The sequence below is a fragment of the Narcine bancroftii genome, chromosome 4 (assembly GCF_036971445.1).
Source record: "Narcine bancroftii isolate sNarBan1 chromosome 4, sNarBan1.hap1, whole genome shotgun sequence".
NCBI classification, from domain to species: domain Eukaryota; kingdom Metazoa; phylum Chordata; class Chondrichthyes; order Torpediniformes; family Narcinidae; genus Narcine; species Narcine bancroftii.
The window spans coordinates 90,689,661-90,709,604 of record NC_091472.1 but is presented as its reverse complement, the minus strand read 5'-3'; the positions used below and the strand labels follow the sequence as shown (position 1 = coordinate 90,709,604).

General features: G+C 40.8%; 1 protein-coding gene across 12 annotated transcripts in view; it reads right to left on the bottom strand.

The window, feature by feature from the left end:
* Positions 1–19,944, bottom strand: part of map4k3a (mitogen-activated protein kinase kinase kinase kinase 3a) — a 350,582-nt gene that overhangs the window by 246,060 nt on the left and 84,578 nt on the right. For 5 of the 12 annotated variants that reach the window (XR_011355889.1, XM_069931965.1, XM_069931966.1 and 2 more), the window contains exon 3: positions 11,022–11,081. The exons of 6 other annotated variants lie outside the window; for them this stretch is intronic. Coding sequence is in view for 4 of the 6 variants with exons in the window: in XM_069931965.1 (XP_069788066.1) it covers positions 11,022–11,081 (60 nt within the window). In the remaining 2 variants the exon portion in view is untranslated. Of the gene's footprint in view, positions 1–11,021; positions 11,082–15,486; positions 15,591–19,944 lie in introns of all 12 variants that reach the window. One more of the 12 variants, XM_069931973.1, reaches the window with a different exon arrangement.

Below are 19,944 nucleotides of genomic sequence, written 5' to 3'. Positions count from 1 at the left end.
TGGATGGTTAACACTTTGATTTTGAAAATTTATAAATATAATATTAAAAAAAAGAATTATTAATTAATCAACCTTATTGAAGAGACTCTTCTATGGTGAACATTCTGTCACTAATTTCATATCCTACTTCATTTCCTGGGTTTTGTATTTAAAGCCAATATGAAGGAAATGAGAGCCAAGTTTGGACTAAAAGAAATTATAATGAAGCAGGAAGGTTGATTCCATTTCAATCGTTCCCTCTACTTCACTTTGTCTTTTTATTTTGTCTTGCGCTATTTTATTTATTTTGAAAGGTGGTTTATGGAAATATTTGTACTGTAAAGCTGCCGCAGAACAATGAATTTTGTGATATGTTCATGACAATAAATTCTGATTCTTCTGATTTTGATTTACAAGTGATACAAGAAGTGCCTAATGTTGCCTCAAGACTCAGGACAGTACAAGATAGATTTTTGAATTAAAAGAAAAAATTCTTCTTTGGCTTGGCTTCGCGGACGAAGATTTATGGAGGGGGTAAATGTCCACGTCAGCTGCAGGCTCGTTTGTGGCTGACAAGTCCGATGCGGGACAGGCTGACACGGTTGCAGCGGTTGCAGGGGAAAATTGGTTGGTTGGGGTTGGGTATTGGGTTTTTCCTCCTTTGCCTTTTGTCAGTGAGGTGGGCTCTGCGGTCTTCTTCAAAGGAGGTTGCTGCCCACCGAACTGTGAGGCGCCAAGATGCACGGATGGAGGCGATATCAGCCCACTGGCAGTGGTCAATGTGGCAGGCACCAAGAGATTTCTTTAGGCAGTCCTTGTACCTCTTCTTTGGTGCACCTCTGTCTCGGTGGCCAGTGGAGAGCTCGCCATATAACACGATCTTGGGAAGGCGATGGTCCACATCTCCATCGGGCACACAAAACTCAAAACGGTCAACCAGTTTACCTATCTCGGCTGCACCATTTCATAGGATGCAAGGATCGACAACGAGATAGACAACAGACTCGCCAAGGCAAATAGTGCCTTTGGAAGACTACACAAAAGAGTCTGGAAAAACAACCAACTGAAAAACCTCACAAAGATTAGCGTATACAGAGCCGTTGTCATACCCACAGTCCTGTTCGGCTCCGAATCATGGGTCCTCTACCAGCATCACCTACGGCTCCTAGAATGCTTCCACCAGCATTGTCTCCGCTCCATCCTCAACATTCATTGGAGCGACTTCATCTCCAACATCGAAGTACTCGAGATGGCAGAGGCCGACAGCATCGAATCCACGCTGCTGAAGATCAAACTGCGCTGGATATATCTCTCTCTCTCTCTCTCTCTCTCTCTCTCTCTCTATCTCTCTATCTCTCTATCTCTCTATCTCTCTATCTCTCTATCTCTCTATCTCTCTCTCTCTCTATCTCTCTATCTCTCTATCTCTCTATCTCTCTATCTCTCTATCTCTCTCTCTCTCTCTCTCTCTCTCTCTCTCTCTCTATCTCTCTATCTCTCTATCTCTCTATCTATCTATCTCTCTATCTATCTATCTCTCTATCTATCTCTCTATCTATCTATATCTATCTATCTATATCTATCTATCTATATCTATCTATATATATATATATCTGTCTATATATATATCTATATCTATCTATCTATCTATATATATACATCTATATATATAGATATAGATATAGATATATATATATCTATATACACGCAGGACAAATATACATATAAAAATAAAGAAATATCCTTTAATAAATAGTAGTGTCTCAGATGGTTAGTGTGAGCATTTCATTTCATGGATCGGTAGTCTCTCTGCCCATGAGAAGTGGTTCCTCAGCCTGTTGGTAAGACTCTGATACTCTTGTAATTGAAAGATGCTGTGTTTGTTGGTATGCCTGTGACAAATCCAATTTTGTGAACTTTGGTCCACATTCTCTCTTAATTGCAGTTTGGCTTGAACCCCTTTTTTATTTCCCAACCATTGTTGGAAAACCACAGTCTGGTCGATGAGAATCTGGTTGAGTTCTGCCTGGGTGTTGTCTTTGTGGTTTATACTCAATATTGAACCAATTTCAAGCCAGTCCAGGGAAATACGTTGTAGCTGGTTTCTTCTAAAAAAGTGCTTGTCCCTGGGTATCGATGACAAGGAGAGATTGAGTTTTTGGTTGTTTTTGCTTGTATTGAACCTTGACCATACATTTTCCAAACACTTTGATTTTCTCTCCAGTAACAGTATTACTTGAGTTGTTTTCAATGGAAGGTGTGGTAGCAAGCTTTGTTTTAAATGTAATGGCATTAGAGACACTGCAGCCCCTGAGTCGAGCTCCATTTTCAGTTCATTGTTTATTTTCTGCTGAACATAAAGTGCTGTACATCTTTCAGATGTGTAAGACTGCAGCATTTGTCGTCTTCAGAGCTGTTGTTATGCTCGTTGCTAGGGCTGTTCTTTCTCTCTGTTAGTGATTTGACCTCAGCTGGGTGGTTATCACAATTTTGAGCTCTCCTGCACTTTCTTTGAAATGTCCTTTTTTGTTGCAAGAGTGGCATTTGGAATTTTTGAAGAAACAGTTTCCTGGGCAATGGTTGTACTTCCCATAACGGAAGCATTGTTGGCGGGAAACCTCCCAACCAGAAGGTCTTGTCTGCCATTTCTGAGCTGCAGGCAGTTCTTATAAGCAATTTCAAGAGTCACTCGTGGTTCATTGCCAGTAATTTCTGCTTTGCCTGGCAATCTGCCAACCCCATCACTAATCTGTGTTGAGGTACTTGCACCCAAAACTGCTTGTACTAACAGTGCTTGGACAGTTTACACAGCACTGCCAGGTATTCATTTACTGCCTCCCCTGGCATTTGTCTCCTTTCATAGAATCATTGCCTTACAGCCATAACCGGTGGTCTGGGGTTCCCCAGTGCTGTGCATAACTCAGTGTATGTCTTAGTCCCTGGGTCCTCCGGGTACAGCAAAATTTTAAAGAGATCGAATGTTTTGCTGCCCATTATACTGAGGAATAGGGCATGTTTTCGGTTTACCAGGGCTTCAAAAATATTATGGGCTACGCAGTAGTGGTTAAACCATTCTATGTAATCACCCCAACTTTCATCTGCTTCGTTGAATTCTCTGAACTTTCCCTCCACCATCTTGCCATGCTTTCTCTTTGATTTTTGGGGCGGAACTCATGGAGCTCATTAGGTAGTCACCTTTTACCTTTATCCTTTTGCTTCTTTCCCCCATTGGTGCATGGAGCACGTGAAGGGTTTGTTTTGTTCTTCATCACCACTGCCGCGAATGCACTGAGGAGTCGGAGATGTGGTGCTTTTCTCATTCTTTAATGCCATCAGACTAACATTGCTACTGACATGCAGAGATATATAGGGGGTGACATCACAACATGGGCGTCATGATGTACAGCAGGGCGGGCTTAGACACAACAGCAGGTACATTTACAATACTTAAAATATTTGGACAGGTAAATAGATAGTAAAGCAGGCAAATGGGATTTGCTTAGGAGGCACTTCGGTTGACATGGATGAGTTGTCCCAAAGGCCCTGTTTCTGTGCTACATATTTCTTATGACAATTTTGTTTTTTCTTGAAAAAAATACTGTGGTGACTTTTGGTTCTGTTCAGAATTCCGTGTTATATGATGATGCTTATGGATTGGAATCCTGGATATGCAATTCCATTCAGGAAATGTATAATAAAATGGAGCTTACAAAGCAGTTGGTTTCACAGGTAAAAGGAAATTATAATGGCACAGCAGGAGGAGAGAGACAAGGCAATAATAGCAGAATCAAGACTTTAATGAAGGGAAATATTGTTTGACAGATTTTGAGAGTTTTTTTTAAAAGAGACTTTAACTGATAGAATAATGTTATATGCAGTATGTACAGTAGCACAACAATAAACTTCAACAACCACCTCTGAACATACCTCTGGGGTTCGTGAATAAACTGTCCTCATTGGGACTCAGTACCCCCCCCCCCCCCCACCCCCCGCAACTAAACCCTAGACTTCTTGATTGAAAGACCACATTCTGTCCAAGCCCCATCACACTGGCACACCTCAAGTCTGCGTGCTCAGCCTGCTACTGTTCACGCTGCTCTCACAACTGCCAGGTTCAGCTCCAACAGAATCATCGTTTGTGGATGCACAATGGTAGTTACCTCACAGGCAACAATAATGAGTCGGCTTACAGAGAGGAGGTTAAAAGCTTTGTAAAGTGGTATATAATAGCAACAACTCAAGTCTTAACGTGGGCAAGACAAAGGAGATGATTCTGGACTTCAGAGGAAGAAGGATCACTCCCATTACATATCAGTGAGTGTTGTAGTGAGAGTGGGAGCAGAAAGCTCCTTGGCATCCATTTAAAGGACGACCTATCCTGGACATTCCTCATTAGTCAGGAAGGCACAGCAACACCTACAGTTCCTAAGACGTTGAGGATGGCAAAGCTATCAGCCATCATCCTAACAACATTCTACAGGAACACAACAGAATGTGTCCTGGCTGGCTGCATCATAGTGTGGAATGATAGCTGCAAAGCATCAAAACAAAGGTTCATACAGAGTACAATTAAAACTGCTGAAAAGATCACTGGGGTTTCCCTGCCCTCTATCAAGTCAGGTTTCTTTAAAATCATCTGATTGCACAAGGTCCTCGATACAAAATTTGCAGACACACAACCAAACATAACACACTTGCAGACAACAATGCACATGCAGGACAAGTATTCATATATACAAATTAATGAATATTGTCTCATTAATTGAGAGTTTTGGATGGTTAGTGTGAGCAGTTCCTTTGGTCATTCAGCATTCTCACTGCCTGCAGGAATAAGCTGCTTCTCAGCCTAGTGATGCTGGCTCTGCTACTCCTGTTATCTCTTTCCCACAGGGTCATTTGAAAGATGCTGTATGGAGGGTGGAAGGGAGCCTCAACAATTTTGAGGTGGTGGGGTTGGGGAGATTCCAGTAATCCTTTCTGCTACTCTTATAGACCTATGAATTGACCTCTGATCATTTCTCTGCAGTAACCATATCACACTCTGATGCAGCTCGCCAGGATGATCTCTATAGAGCTCCAATAGAAGGTTGAAATGTTAGTGGCCAGTAGCCTTGCCCACTTCAATCTTCTCAGGAAGTATAGTCACTGTTGCGCCTTCCTGACAAGTGAGGAGATGTTATGTTACGAGCCCAGAGGACCCCAAAACCCAGCAGCAATAGATATTCAACGAGACAAATAGTTACTTAAACAAAATTTGCCTTTAATTATCTTTAAGCATGAAATCAGGATTAACTAACCTAACTTAAACCCCTTCTAATTCAAAGCACAAGTGTATGTAATGTGTGTGCAAGTTCAGAAAAGTTCTTTGGTTCACAATTCAATCTCACTTCTCATTTCTCCAAGTTCACTGGTTGAAGGTAATTCTTATACTGTGCATAGAATTTAACATTTATGAAGTTCACCAGACTTTGGTGCTTGAAAGGTAAATGGTTATCGCTCAGGAAGGTTCTTGTCAGTTTTCAGGATACAAACTGATCGCTTTTAATCAGCCACGTCAGTGCCTTGCCAAAGAAACTTGCCCCATCAGGGTTTTCCAATTGATAACCTCTTTCTTTCAGGTCACCACAGAGTTCCTTTTTGTTTCTCTTATTTCAAGTGAAACATGAGACAGCCAGTCCTCTCCTCTTGTATGGACCACAAGGGCCTTGACTAGGCTGAACTAAGCACTCAAAACCCATCTTCAAAATGGGGTTTCTACAAGCTTTCCAGCTTGTCCTGTATCAGTCCCAATTTCTGCTGCTGACTGTGGAACTACAGAACTGAATTCTCTCTCTCTCTCTCTCACACACAGAAAAGCCTGTATGACTCTCTCTGCTTGCAAAACCACATGATCCTCTTAGAATAGCAAGCTGCACTCCAGACAGCCTGTGGCTCTGAACTCCTCAGCCGATCTTTCATCTGTTGCTTTTCAAAACAACAATCCATTAATGAAGTCTCTTGGGCACTCCCCAGAGCCGCCCTGTCTGACTTGAGAAGACCTCCAGTATTTTAAATGAGATCTATTTTGAAGTGTTTGTATGTTACCTACACAAAAAGAAACCTGCCCCAATTTAACTCCCAAAAACCTATCTATATACAATACAAACAGAACATAATCTGTCAGAGTTGTGTGTCAACAATAGATCACTAGTTAAGTGGATTCCAAAGGATGGTGTTCTCTACTCTCTTCATGACAGAGTTATTGATGTGTACTGGAACTTGATTGTTCCTGGTCCTCATGAAGTCCACAATCATCTCCTTTGTCTTGTTCACATTGAAGATCAGGTTGTTTCTTTTGCACCATATCACGAGATGTTCCATCTCTTCTCTGTAGCGTGACTCATTGCTGATGAGGCCAACTACTGGCATGTCATCTGCAAACTTGATGACCCTGCAGCCATGGGTCAATTTGCAAATAGGAGCAGACTGAGCACAAAGCCCTGAGGTGGGCCAATGTTCAGCGTGACAGTCCTCTTGTTCTGCTACCGACCAGGACAGACTGTGGTCTTTCTGTTAGAAACTCCGGATCCAGTTACAGAGAGGGGTTGAATCACAGTGAGGGCAGCTTCTCCACCAACCTCTGGGGAATGATTGTATTAAAAGCTGAGCTGAAGTCAATGTACAGCAGCCTGGCCTATGAGACGTTCTCCAGGTAGATCAGAATGGAGTGATGGAACAAGGCTATAGCATCGTCAGAGGAAAAAAATCGACATCTAAAAGGGAGCTGTACTTAAGGAAGGTTCAGAGAGTCATTCAAGAACCTTACCATCCAGCCTGCGGTATCCTTGATGCACTACCTTCAAGAAGGAGGTACAAGAGCATACAAAATCAGGACTGTCAGACTGGGAAACAGCTTCTTCCCACAGAAACCCGTCAATTATTTTTATATATATAACGATCCAAAATAAATATGCCTTCGCCGTCTGCTACAAAGAAACCCACACACTCGCAGTGTGGGAGGTTAAGCTCTGACTTTATTGAGGCTAAAAATGCTCCTTTTATACAGTTGGAGTTCCCGCCGTTTGGTTGATTGGCTGACATCACTCACATGAATAACAAAAATGGGATTCCCACCTGCGGGAACAGTCTTGCATATGAAGACCCTTCTTCCTCAGCCTGGTGTTGCTCTGTTAGCTGGGCAGCTAACAGCGAACAGCTGCCCTGGCCAGTGCCATTTTAGGGTTGTCAGTCTTGTACTGCCCCAGCTTCCAACCACACCGGTCCGCTATGCTAGGGGTTGTGTTAGTGAGTTATGCCGCTGTTTATTAACATGAGTTATGCCACCCACGGTTGCGGGCCGCCACAATGTGTGTGCTGCGTGCACTGTATGCATATACTATGGTCTGAAGATGCGCTGTTTTGTTGGCTTGTGTATGTATAATCAGATGACCATAAACTTGAACAAGATTTCAAGTTTAGTATTTCAAAAGGCAGAAAATTGTGCACAACAGATCTCAATATTAGAATACAATAAAATTCAAGTTACTGATACAGAGCAGAAATGAATGGGAAATCTTCAGCATAACTCATGGAATCCCCTAACCTCAACTATTTACGATCTCCATCAACAAGTGAGATGGGTGACCCAAACACGTTTGCAGATTCTCCACTAAAACACAAATAGAAAAACAAGCTGAGAAGGACCCGAGTGTGTAAAGGGATAAAGACAAGAGATTGAGCAAGAATATGGCAAAAAGAACAGAAAAACATCCAAAAATAGTACATAATTTGAGGAGGTTATAATTATTCACCAGTTAATGGGCAGAGTCCAAAGGTTTTCCCACAAAGGTCTATGATAAGAGTGGAAATTAAACTTTGTTGCAAACATAAAGTTGGAATTACAAACTAATTGCAGAATTAAATAGTCAGAACAGACCAAGATAAATTTCATCGACATTTCAACAATGCAGTGACACAGCCAGAATGCGTTTTTATATTTATTCTTCACATGGATCAGCCATAGTTGCCCTTCAAAATCTGCAAAAGGACCACTTGAAATGTCTTTTGGATATGATTTTGGTACAAGTCACTGGCCAGTTATGTCTAAATCACATTGATGACAGATGGGCATACAGAGACCATAATGGATAGCTATAAAAGGGCTATAATGAATTAGTTGCAATTTCAAGATGATTTTAATTCAAATTTTACAAAATGATCAAACTCCAATTCTCATTGTCAGTGTGGAATTTGAATTAATTTTTTCTGAGTTAGTCCATGCTGTTTACATCCGGTACCGCACGGATGGCAGTCTCTTCAATCTGAGGCGCCTGCAAGCTCACACCAAGACACAAGAGCAACTTGTCCATGAACTACTCTTTGCAGACGATGCCGCTTTAGTTGCCCATTCAGAGCCAGTTCTTCAGCGCTTGACGTCCTGTTTTGCGGAAACTGCCAAAATGTTTGGCCTGGAAGTCAACCTGAAGAAAACTGAGGTCCTCCATCAGCCAGCTCCCCACCATGATTACCAGCCCCCCCACATCTCCATCGGGCACACAAAACTCAAAACGGTCACGCAGTTTACCTATCTCGGCTGCACCATTTCATCAGATGCAAGGATCGACAATGAGATAGACAACAGACTCGCCAAGGCAAATAGTGCCTTTGGAAAACTACGCAAAAGAGTCTGTAGAAGCAACCAACTGAAAAACCTCACAAAGATAAGCGTATACAGAGCCGTTGTCATACCCACACTCCTGTTCGGCTCCGAATCATGGGTCCTCTACCAGCATCACCTACGGCTCCTAGAACGCTTCCACCAGCGTTGTCTCCGCTCCATCCTCAACATTTATTGGAGCGACTTCATCCCTAACATCGAAGTACTCGAGATAGCAGAGGCCGACAGCATCGAATCCACCCTGTTGAAGATCCAACTGCGCTGGGTAGGTCACGTCTCCAGAATGGAGGACCATCGCCTTCCCAAGATTGTGTTATATGGTGAGCTCTCCACTGGCCATCGTGTAAGATGTGCACCAAAGAAGAGGTACAAGGACTGCCTAAAGAAATCTCTTGGTGCCTGTCACATTGACCACCACCAATGGGCTGATATCGCTTCAAACCGTGCATCGTGGCGCCTCACAGTTAGGCGGGCAGCAACCTCCTTTCAAGAAGACCGCAGAGCCCACCTCACTGACAAAAGACAAAGGAGGAAAAACCCAACACCCAACCCCAACCAACCAATTTTCCCCTGCAACCGTGTCTGCCTGTCCCGCATCGGACTTGTCAGCCACAAACGAGCCTGCAGCTGACGTGAACATTTACCCCTCAATAAATCTTCGTCCGCGAAGCCAAGCCAAGAAGAAGATATGTCAGTATTTAATTCATTTACAGAGAAACAAAGTCTGTGGACAATCAACATTTCAAGTCAGGATCATTATTGAGATTAAAGAGAAAAATTTGAGATTTTACAAAAATAAACAGAAGATTACAGCACAGTACAGGCCCCTCAGCCCTTGATGTTGTCCTGACCTATATAATCATACCAAAAAAAATACTAAACCTCTATTTTTCTTTCATCCATGTGCCCGTCTAGGATTTTCTTAAATGGCCCTATTTAACCAGCCTCCACCACCACGCTCTGCAAGGCATTCCAGACACCCACAACACCTTGTGTAAAAGAGTTACCCCTGATGTCTCCCTAAACTTTCCTCCCTTCACTTTCTACAGATGTCCTCTGGTGTTTGATATTCCTGCCCTGAAAAAAAAATGCACTGGTTCTCCACCTATCTATCCCTCTCAGAATCTTGTAGACCTCCATTAAGTCACCTCTCATCCTTCTGCACTACATAGAGAAAAGTCCCAGCTCTGCTAAGACTTGTTTTCCAATCCAGGCAACATCCTGGTAAATTTCCTCTGCACCCTCTCCATAGCTTCCACATCCTTCCTGTAATGAGGTGACCAAAATTGAACACAATACTCTAAATGTGGTCTCATCAGAAATTGGTAGAATTGCAACAAATCTGTCAACAAATAAAGGGGAAAAGAACTTGGGGTGGGGGGAAAGAGGAGGAGGGGATTGAGGAATGAACAAGAGGTAAAAGAGTATAAGACAGAATGTATGAGAGATGGAGAGTCAAGTAACGGGAAAGGACAGACATTTCTGTGTAGGTATAGTTGTGGGAGTTGTAATGGTTGTTTAAAACAAAGCTGAAGTTAAGTCCCACAAGCAGGCGTAGATGCTCAGCGAAGGAGTCACCCAATTTGAATTTGGCATCACTAATGTAGAGGAGGCCAGACCAAGTACACCAATGCAGAAGATCAAGTTAGATAAGTGCATGTAAAGCTCTGTCTCACCTGAATGGTCTGTTTGTAGACCTGGATCAAGGTGAGAAGAGAGACAAAGGGGCAAGTTACAGTGGGAAGAGGTCAAGGGAATAGAAGTGTGGGTGAGGAGGAAAGAACAGACCTGTGAATTTCAGAGACATCCCTGTTGAAAGCAGACAGGAATGGAGAGGAGAAGATGTGGCTGGTGGGATCGCGCTGGTTAGCAGAAATGTCAGAGGATAACACGTCGGCCCAGAGGATGGTGGGATGGATGGGGGTGGATGGAGGGGAGTGGGAGGCAGGGTGGGAAGTATGGGAGAGAACAGAAGTATGGGATAAAGGGGTGAGCTTTATCAATTACAGTGAAGGGGAATCAGGTTTGGATGTCCTGGAGTGGAAGGCCTCAATCTGAAAACAAACAAGGCAGAGGAATTGAGAAAAAGGGATTGCTTCCTTCCAAGAGCCAAGGTGCAATGACGTTTAATCCACTTGTTGAGAGTCAGTGAGTTTATAATAGATGTCTATGGATAGTGTGTCCCTTGAGTGGAAACAGAGCAAAGGGGAGAGAATTGTCAGAGACAGTCCAGTTAAATTTAAAGTGGAAGTTGACAGTTTTATTAGCTTCACTCCCAAGTTCTGCAGGAGTACAAGAGGTATTATCAATGCAGTCATCAATATAGCAGAGGAAGAGAGGGGGAGTGGTACCAGAGTTGAACTGGAAGAAGAACTGTTTCACATACCCAACAAAAAGGCAGATATACCCGATGGTCCATTCGCACGCTTGTGGCTATATTCTGGATCTGAAGGAAATGGGAGGTAAAGAAGAAGTTATGCCAAGCAAAGGAGAGCATTAGTCGATGGTGACTGAATTGTTCTACATTTAAAAAAGCAGAGAGCCCCTGAAGTCAAGGATTACACATCCACGGTGAGGATAAATTACTTAGTTGAGTGGGTGGGGAAAGTCATGTAAAGATTGTTCAAATAAATTTAATACACGCTTCCATGGATGAGAACATTATTATGGGATAAAGGAATGGGCTTTATCAGTTACAGTGAGGGTGAATCCACATTTGGATGTCCTGGAGTGTAAGGCCACAATCTGCAAATAAATGAAGCAGAGGAAATGGGAGAAATTTAAAAGATAATCTGATTCTGGGTTTTTTTTTCAATTTGTTGTTTTCTGGACAAATGCCATGATTTGGAATCATTGTTTATAAGAACCACACATCTCACAGCAAGACTAAATAGATGGCAATAACAAGTTGTAATAGCAACAAAGCAGAAAAGTCCATTTTATTTGGCATTGGATGTCTTTAAACTTTGGTAAAAGTATTCTATTCTATTATGGAATAAAAGTACTCCATATGGTGGGTTACCAAATTGTATGAAAAAATATTTACCAACTTCAATGATTCATTTTTGATTCACAAACAAAACATTCATACTGGATAGTGCCATCGTTTTTCAAGGAAATTCCCCCATTTCATTCACCATGCACTGCTGATGTCAATAACTAGAATTAGGAACTAGAACACAATTTTCTGAATTTGATTCCCCCATTCAGAATAAACAGAAAGTCCCTCAATTGTACAATTCAATTGGTCTTCAACAATTCCCATGTTTTTACTTCCTCTCCTCTGTCTTACTTGAAACAAAATCCTACATTTTACTTATACTATAAACAAACTGTTATTTCAATTATTTGCTAACCCCCACCCCCCCATTCATGTAACATTTGAATACCTCCAAGATCTCTTTGCAAATGCCTTTTAATAGTAAATAAAACTTATAACAATACCCAACCTTCCTCACCATCTTGACTTCTCTAAAATGATTAACATCATAGTTCTTTGAATGTGAATGCCTTTGTGTATCAGTGGCCAGAAATGAATATAATGCCTAAGCATAGCAGAATATGATGGTATCACACCTGACTACTACACTGCAATGTTTCGAGAAGCAAGACTCAAGTTTATTAAAACTACCTAGATGCAGTTATTTGATGCTGGCATAACCCTATCCATGTGGGGCCTCATCCACATCAGAACTGTCCAGCTATAAGGAAATGGATGAAGATTTGGCCTTATCCATTTTGGAATAGCTCCATCAGATATCCAATATTTAGGTCAGGATGGATGGCCGACAGGCATGGGGAGCTTTAGGTAGAAAGTGGATAGAAACAATCCTTTTCTAAACACAGGCAAACTAGACACTAGAAATTCATGAACATCTTCAGGGAGAAAAGCTGCTTGGCAAAAACAAAATCGCAGACATTTCATATTTTCTTTAAAATGTTTGGCTTTTCTTCCTTTAATGTTTTTTAAATTTTCTAGGACATTTAGGCCAGTTGCTATTGTTAATCGTCAAATACCTCAAGCTTCCTTTACTGGAACATTAAAGAGTGATTAACCCAAAGTTGATACACTTGAAGGGAACAGACCTTTATTATGCTTGATGTGTTGTGTACACTTTCATAGAACCAGCAACAGATAAAATGCTATCAGCAAATTACACATTATTGTAGAGAATAGCTTAAAATAATTTCCTTGAAAAGCCAACTCTTTCTTCACAGATGTGGCTAAGTAATTTGTGGCATTTTTCAGAATTCAGTAATTGGCATTATTTTGCTTTGATGCAGTTACCAAAAAGGATTTGTGAAGAAAGGTGGCCAACTTGCGGTATTATGAATGGGTATTAAGTATGGCTTCACCAGTGCACCCTATAATGAAAAAAACTCAAAGCTCGACTTCCCAACCCAATACAAATTCTTCAATCCTCAAATTCTCATCTGCATCTATGATTTACCTTGAATTTCCACCTCGATCCTTAATCTTTAGTGAGAATGTGAACAAGAGGCAACACTGAGAATCACCAATCAAACTCTCAGAAGCTGATCTGCCAAATCAAGTGAAATCTGAATGTTTTGGCAGAAAAAGGCCACTTGATAATGCTTGAGTGCAGTAACTATAATGCAGTCTGGGATTCCACAGACCTGTTTAAAAGCATCTATTCCTTTGCCTTGTTTACCCATAGTATATTTTGTCACATTTCCATAGATTAAATTTCATTGACCACTTTTGTGTTCACTTGTTCTAGGATACTTCTTCATAATCCATAGTATAAGGTGACTTCTTCATAATCAACCAGAAGATCAATTGTAATGTCTCGAAATCTTAATTACAATGCTTACATTTATCTAAATCATTTGCATGTTATGAAAGACAAGAGCGCCAGACAGGAAACTCTTTAGAAACCCCATGCAAAAGCCTTCTGATCACAAAGTCACTTTTTCCTCTGGAGCTCAGATAAAAATATTGCGATTGCCTTAAAAAGTTCTATCAATCAAATCAATTACAGTTAAGAGTGGTTCAAAACTTGTGTGCAATTGCATAATAGTACAACTAGGTGATGGCAGAGACACTGAGTACCCTCACATGTCATCCATGAGCAAACAATGTGAAGAAAGTGTAATTATTGCTCAACACCGAATCGGAATCATTAAAATATAGGTAATTATTTACCTTTATTACAAGAGCAGTCTAGTTAGTCTCATTTCCAGTTTCTCTTCCCCAAATATTTGCAAATGTTTTCCTTCAAGTTCTTGTCTTGTTCTTTAATGAAGCCTCAATTTCTTGCCATCAAGCTTTCAGACAGTGAATTTCACATCACCATTCAGTGTAGGTAAATTACTATCTTAAATCTATTTCTCTGGCTCCCAACCCATCCACCAATAGAAAAGGTTTCTCTATTTACCTTCACCAGGCCCCTCAGTCTGAGCACCATCAAATCTCCTTTTCGATCTGTTCTAAGATATTCATGCTGTTCCTAAACTATGGAACCCAGCATTAGACAACATTCTTGCTGCAATCAAACCAGCATTTTTGAGAGGCTCTGCATCCTGCTTGTTTATGCCTGTGAACCCCCAAACTTTCATTATAAATCACATTCTCAACCTTCCTGCCAGGATCAAAGAATTGGGCTAGGTCTATGCTCCAGTGCCCACTTGGGAATTACAAACACTAGGTTACACATCTTCTGTTCTTCCTAGTAAGATCCATAGTTGCATCTTTCTGTAATAAATTTCGGCTATCAATGTATTTCCAATTTGCTTAAAGTTCTCCTAATCACTGTTTTATTTTCCAATCAAATACAGCAGTTTCCAATAAGATTCCAAAAATTGCATTAAATATAGCAATTTTAATGAGAATACAGTTAGCAAAATGACAGACTTACTGGTACATTGGTTCATAATTAAGTCTTGTATCATGTGATATTGAAGACAAACCTAGCCAGCAATGTGAGAGTGCATCACAAATGGATGATTGAAGCAATGTAAAATTGTTATTTTTTTGATAATTCTTGATATTCTACTGCACTATAGTCTAATGTCTATCATCTGAACTTCTAGTCGGACATACATGGTAAACGGTAGGGCATGGAGTGCGGTACAAAAAGAGGAATTTGGGACTACAGATACACAAATCAGGAGTCCAAGTATTGAGTATAGGAGTTGGAAAGTTATAGTAAAATTGTACAAGACATTGGTACAGCCAAATTTAGAGAACTGTGTGCAGTTTTGGTCACCTACCTACAGGAAAGATTGAAAGAGTGCAGAGAATATTTACGAGAATGTTTCCAGGAGTTACAGGGAAAGGTTAAACAGGTTAGAGGCTTTATTTCCTGGAGCATAGAACAATGAGGGAGATCTCGCAGAGGTATACAAAATTATGAGGAGTATTGCTAAAGATATGCATAGGCTTTTTCCACTTAGGTTAGGTGCGATACAAACCAGAGGACGTGGGTCAAGGGTGAAGAGGGAAGTTTAAAGGAAATATTAGGGAGAACTTCTTCACATAGAGAGTAGTGGGAGTGTGGAACGAGTTGTCAGCTTATATGATGAATATAGACTCAATTTTAACAGTTAAGAAAAATTTGGATAGGTACATGGATGGAAGAGATATGGAGTGGGTGCAGGTCAATGGAACGAGGCAGTATAATAGTTTGGCACAGGCTAGAAAGGCCAAAGGGCCTGTTTCTAAGTTGTAATGTTCTATGGTTCTAAGCCCAGATAAAATGAAGCCCTTACAATTTAAAAGTAAAACATAAAAGCCTGCAGATACTGTGGTTGAAGTAAAAACACAATGCTAGAGAAACTCAGCAGGTCAAACAGTATCCTTTATATAGCAAAGATAAAAGATACATTACCAATGTTTCAGGCTTGAGCCAATGGCCAATCAGTGGCCTTAGCAACACTTCACTTGTGTATCCGCAGGAGTAATCTACTGCATCCGGTGCTCCCTTTGTGGCCTCTACAACAGAGAGAATGGGCACAGACTGGAAAATCATTTTGCTGAGCACCTTTGCTCTGTCTGCCTCAGTGATAAGGATGTCCAAGTGGCCAACCATTTCAAAGCTGTGTCCCATTCTCACATATCTGTCTATGGCCTCGAACTATCCGACCAAGACCACCCGTAAATTGGAAGAACACTTAATTTTCTGTCTGAGCACTCTCCAGCCGGATGGCATTAACACAACTTCTCCAGTTCTGCTAGCCTATTCTCCATTCTCCTTCTCTTCTTTCCCTTAGCTCTCCACCCCCTTCCTTCTCTATTCACTGACACATCCCTCCTCCTCCTCCTGCTTGCTGAGTGTCCTCCCTCCCTCCTCCAACTATTATCTCCTGCTTTTGGGACTGTGCTCTTCCTCCTCACCACTCCTTTACCATTTTGTTTGAATGCCTGTCAACATTTTTCCATACCTTGATGAAGGGCTCAAGCCTAAAACGTTGGTTATGAATCTTTATCTTTGCTATATAAAGTACACTGTTTAACCTTCTGAGTTTCTTCAGCATAATTTAAAATACAAATGATCTCAAATGAAATTTCAACTTAAATACAAGCCATTGTGCATTATCTGGATTTCCAGAGGAAATAACACACCTGCTTCTTTCCCACCCCAAAAATGCCCAATACTTTTGATACATATATTGAAGTACAGGCAGTCCCCGTGTTACAAAAACATCCAACTTACAGACAACTCGTACTTACAAATTGACTCCCCAATTCAAGGTTACCTTAGGTTACCTAACGAATGCCCCCTCTGGTATGCAAGACATCGACAGAACAAGAATAAGTGTCAACTTTTCATTTTTTTTTTGCACAGAAAGGTAACATATATACTATAAACATTTGACTAACTGATGCTAAAAATCACTAATTAAGAACTAATTGTACCTGTCCTAACTTACCTACAAATTTGACTTAAAGATGTAGGAACAGAACTCGTTTATAACCTGGGGACTGCCTGGACAAAGTTTACATTGCACTGACGAAATGTCTGCTAGAAAGCACATGTCAAGCCTGATGCATCAGTTTATTCCCCCACAGCTTATTCCCAACATTCAGATATGAAATAAATTACAGGGTTCTGATAAAGAGTCAAAGACCTAAAATATCAACTTGGTTTCTCTTGCCACCTCATGTTGTTTGTTCCATTTTGTTTGTTCCATTTGCATTTTAACTGATTAGATCAACTCTATTCGGTGTTGATTGAGAGACCAATTTTTAACAAGGACATGAAGATGCTCGTGATTTTAGTTAAATTATGCTTTGGGTCTTTGGCTTTAGCTATCGGGGAGCCATTGCTTCATTTTGACATTTCATCCAAAAGATGTTATGTTCAATACCACAAGAAGTCTGCTAGCAATTTCACCACAAGTATGCTAGCATTTCACTCTTGGAAGGAAAAAATCCGCAAGAAGTTTAAATATGTTTAATCTCACAAGACTATTTAATAATTACAGACATGTATCATGTGAGAACTATGCAGCAATACTACTTCATATCTGATTTAATAATGCATTCCAATTGTTATTCTTCTTAAATAAGGAAAATTCAAATCTATTTTCAATTCTAAAAAGAAAATTCTTACAAAGAAAATATATACGTAATTTTGAAATCACCAGCATTCCAGTTATACAATCAGCAAATAAATAGGCCTTCAGCCTACTGCATCCATGTTTATCTATATCCTTCCTATCTTTGGCTTGGCTTCGCGGACGAAGATTTATGGAGGGGGTAAAAGTCCACGTCAGCTGCAGGCTCATTTGTGGCTGACAAGTCCGATGCGGGACAGGCAGACACGATTGCAGCGGCTGCAGGGGAAAATTGGTTGGTTGGGGTTGGGTGTTGGGTTTTTCCTCCTTTGCCTTTTGTCAGTGAGGTGGGCTCTGCAGTCTTCTTCAAAGGAGGTTGCTGCCCGCCAAACTGTGAGGCGCCAAGATGCACGGTTTGAGGCGATATCAGCCCACTGGCGGTGGTCAATGTGGCAGGCACCAAGAGATTTCTTTAGGCAATCCTTGTACCTTTTCTTTGGTGCACCTCTGTCACGGTGGCCAGTGGAGAGCTCGCCATATAACACGATCTTGGGAAGGCGATGGTCCTCCATTCTGGAGACGTGACCCATCCAGCGCAGCTGGATCTTCAGCAGCGTGGACTCGATGCTGTCGACCTCTGCCATCTCGAGTACTTCGACGTTAGGGATGTAAGCGCTCCAATGGATGTTGAGGATGGAGCGGAGACAACGCTGGTGGAAGCGTTCTAGGAGCCGTAGGTGGTGCCGGTAGAGGACCCATGATTCGGAGCCGAACAGGAGTGTGGGTATGACAACGGCTCTGTATACGCTTATCTTTGTGAGGTTTTTCAGTTGGTTGTTTTTCCAGACTCTTTTGTGTAGTCTTCCAAAGGCGCTATTTGCCTTGGCGAGTCTGTTGTCTATCTCATTGTCGATCCTTGCATCTGATGAAATGGTGCAGCCGAGATAGGTAAACTGGTTGACCGTTTTGAGTTTTGTGTGCCCGATGGAGATGTGGGGGGGCTGGTAGTCATGGTGGGGAGCTGGCTGATGGAGGACCTCAGTTTTCTTCAGGCTGACTTCCAGGCCAAACATTTTGGCAGTTTCCGCAAAGCAGAACTACTCTTGCAGACGATGCCGCTTTAGTTGCCCATTCAGAGCCAGCTCTTCAGCGCTTGACGTCCTGCTTTGCGGATCCTTCCTATATGCCTGCATTAATTCCACATCCTTCGATGCCCTGTTCATTCAAATACCTATCCAGATACTTCAAATATCATTACTGTTCCCATCTCCACCACCTCCATGTGCAGCTCAATCCAGATACAGTACAACTCTGATTATCCAAAATCGGATTCTCCAAAATCCTCAATTATCCAATTTTTTAAAAAATTTTGAATAAATGAGGATATCCAAAAAAATCAAAAATCCTCATTTATTTGAAATTTTTTTGAAGCCAAACTGACCGCAGACCTTGGGCTGACAGAGGCACAGCGTGAACCTCAGTGGAGAGGTGTTCATGATCGGCAACGGTCAGCATTTCTTTGGTGAGAATTAAACATTATTTCATGCTTAAAAAGCCTTATGTTGTTTGTTGTTGTTTAAACACTGTTGCAAATGATATGCTGTTGTTACTGGGCGATTTTTTTTTAAATGACCGGTTCTCCAAAAAACATTTATCTGAAATAGACCCGGTCCTGACCATTTCAGATAATCAGAGTTGTCATGTATGCGGAAAATTTACCTCTCCTAACACCTTATAAAAATTTATAAGTTTTAAATACCCCTACAATGGGAAACAGTCACTGGTTTGCAATCTATCCTATCTTCTTCACCTCTCATCAATTTTCTGTACCTGTACCTCTATCAAGTCACTTCTCAGCATCCTTTACGAAGGAAAACAGATCTCACCAATACAATCTTTCTTCATTTCTCAAGCCCTCCACCAATTGGCAATATTCCTCTGAATTTTATCTGCAATTTCTCTAGATCAATGACAAACTTTCTAGAGTATGACAACCAGAACTGCACACAATACTGCAAGAGCAGCCAAACCAGTTTTGTACAATTGCAACATCATATCCCAATTTCCATACTCAATGTCTTAACCAATTTTTATCCACACAGCCATGATTCCGAGTCTCTATGGAAAAATGAACATGAAAATATGAATTGTGAGGTTGGAAATTGCCTAATTTTAATGAGGATTTTTTTAAATGGCATGGGTTAATATAGAATTGAATAAAATAGGAGAAAAGAATGCAGTAGAATTTATATTCAAGTGGGAACCAAAAATGTTAGTTGTGAATAAAGAGGGTCTATTACTAAAACATTTACTTAATATTTGGAATAAAATAAATGATGACATGGGTATTAGAGGTTCTACATTGCCTAAAATGGCACTGATTTAAAATCCGCTTTTAGCTTTTTCAAGAGATAATCAGTTTTTAAATGAATGGTTTTATAAAGGGATTTTAAAAGTTGAGAATTGTTATGAAAGATCAATTGTCACTTGAACAATGGAGAAATAAATATTTTCAGTTAAGACCATATCTGAGGGATAAGCTTGGGCCATCTATGTTTTTGCCTACTTGTTCTATTAGAGGCAGTGTTGTTAAAAAATTTACTTCTTTGATATATTTGTTGTTACAAGTAGGAATTCAAAAGTCAGGAATATATATCTAGGCAGAGATGGGAAGCAGATTTGATTATAATAGATCAGCAAAATTGGGAAAATTTATTTAAGGACTCTATGACTAATACTATTAATGTCCGATATTGATTAGTTCAATATAACTTTTTACATCAATTACA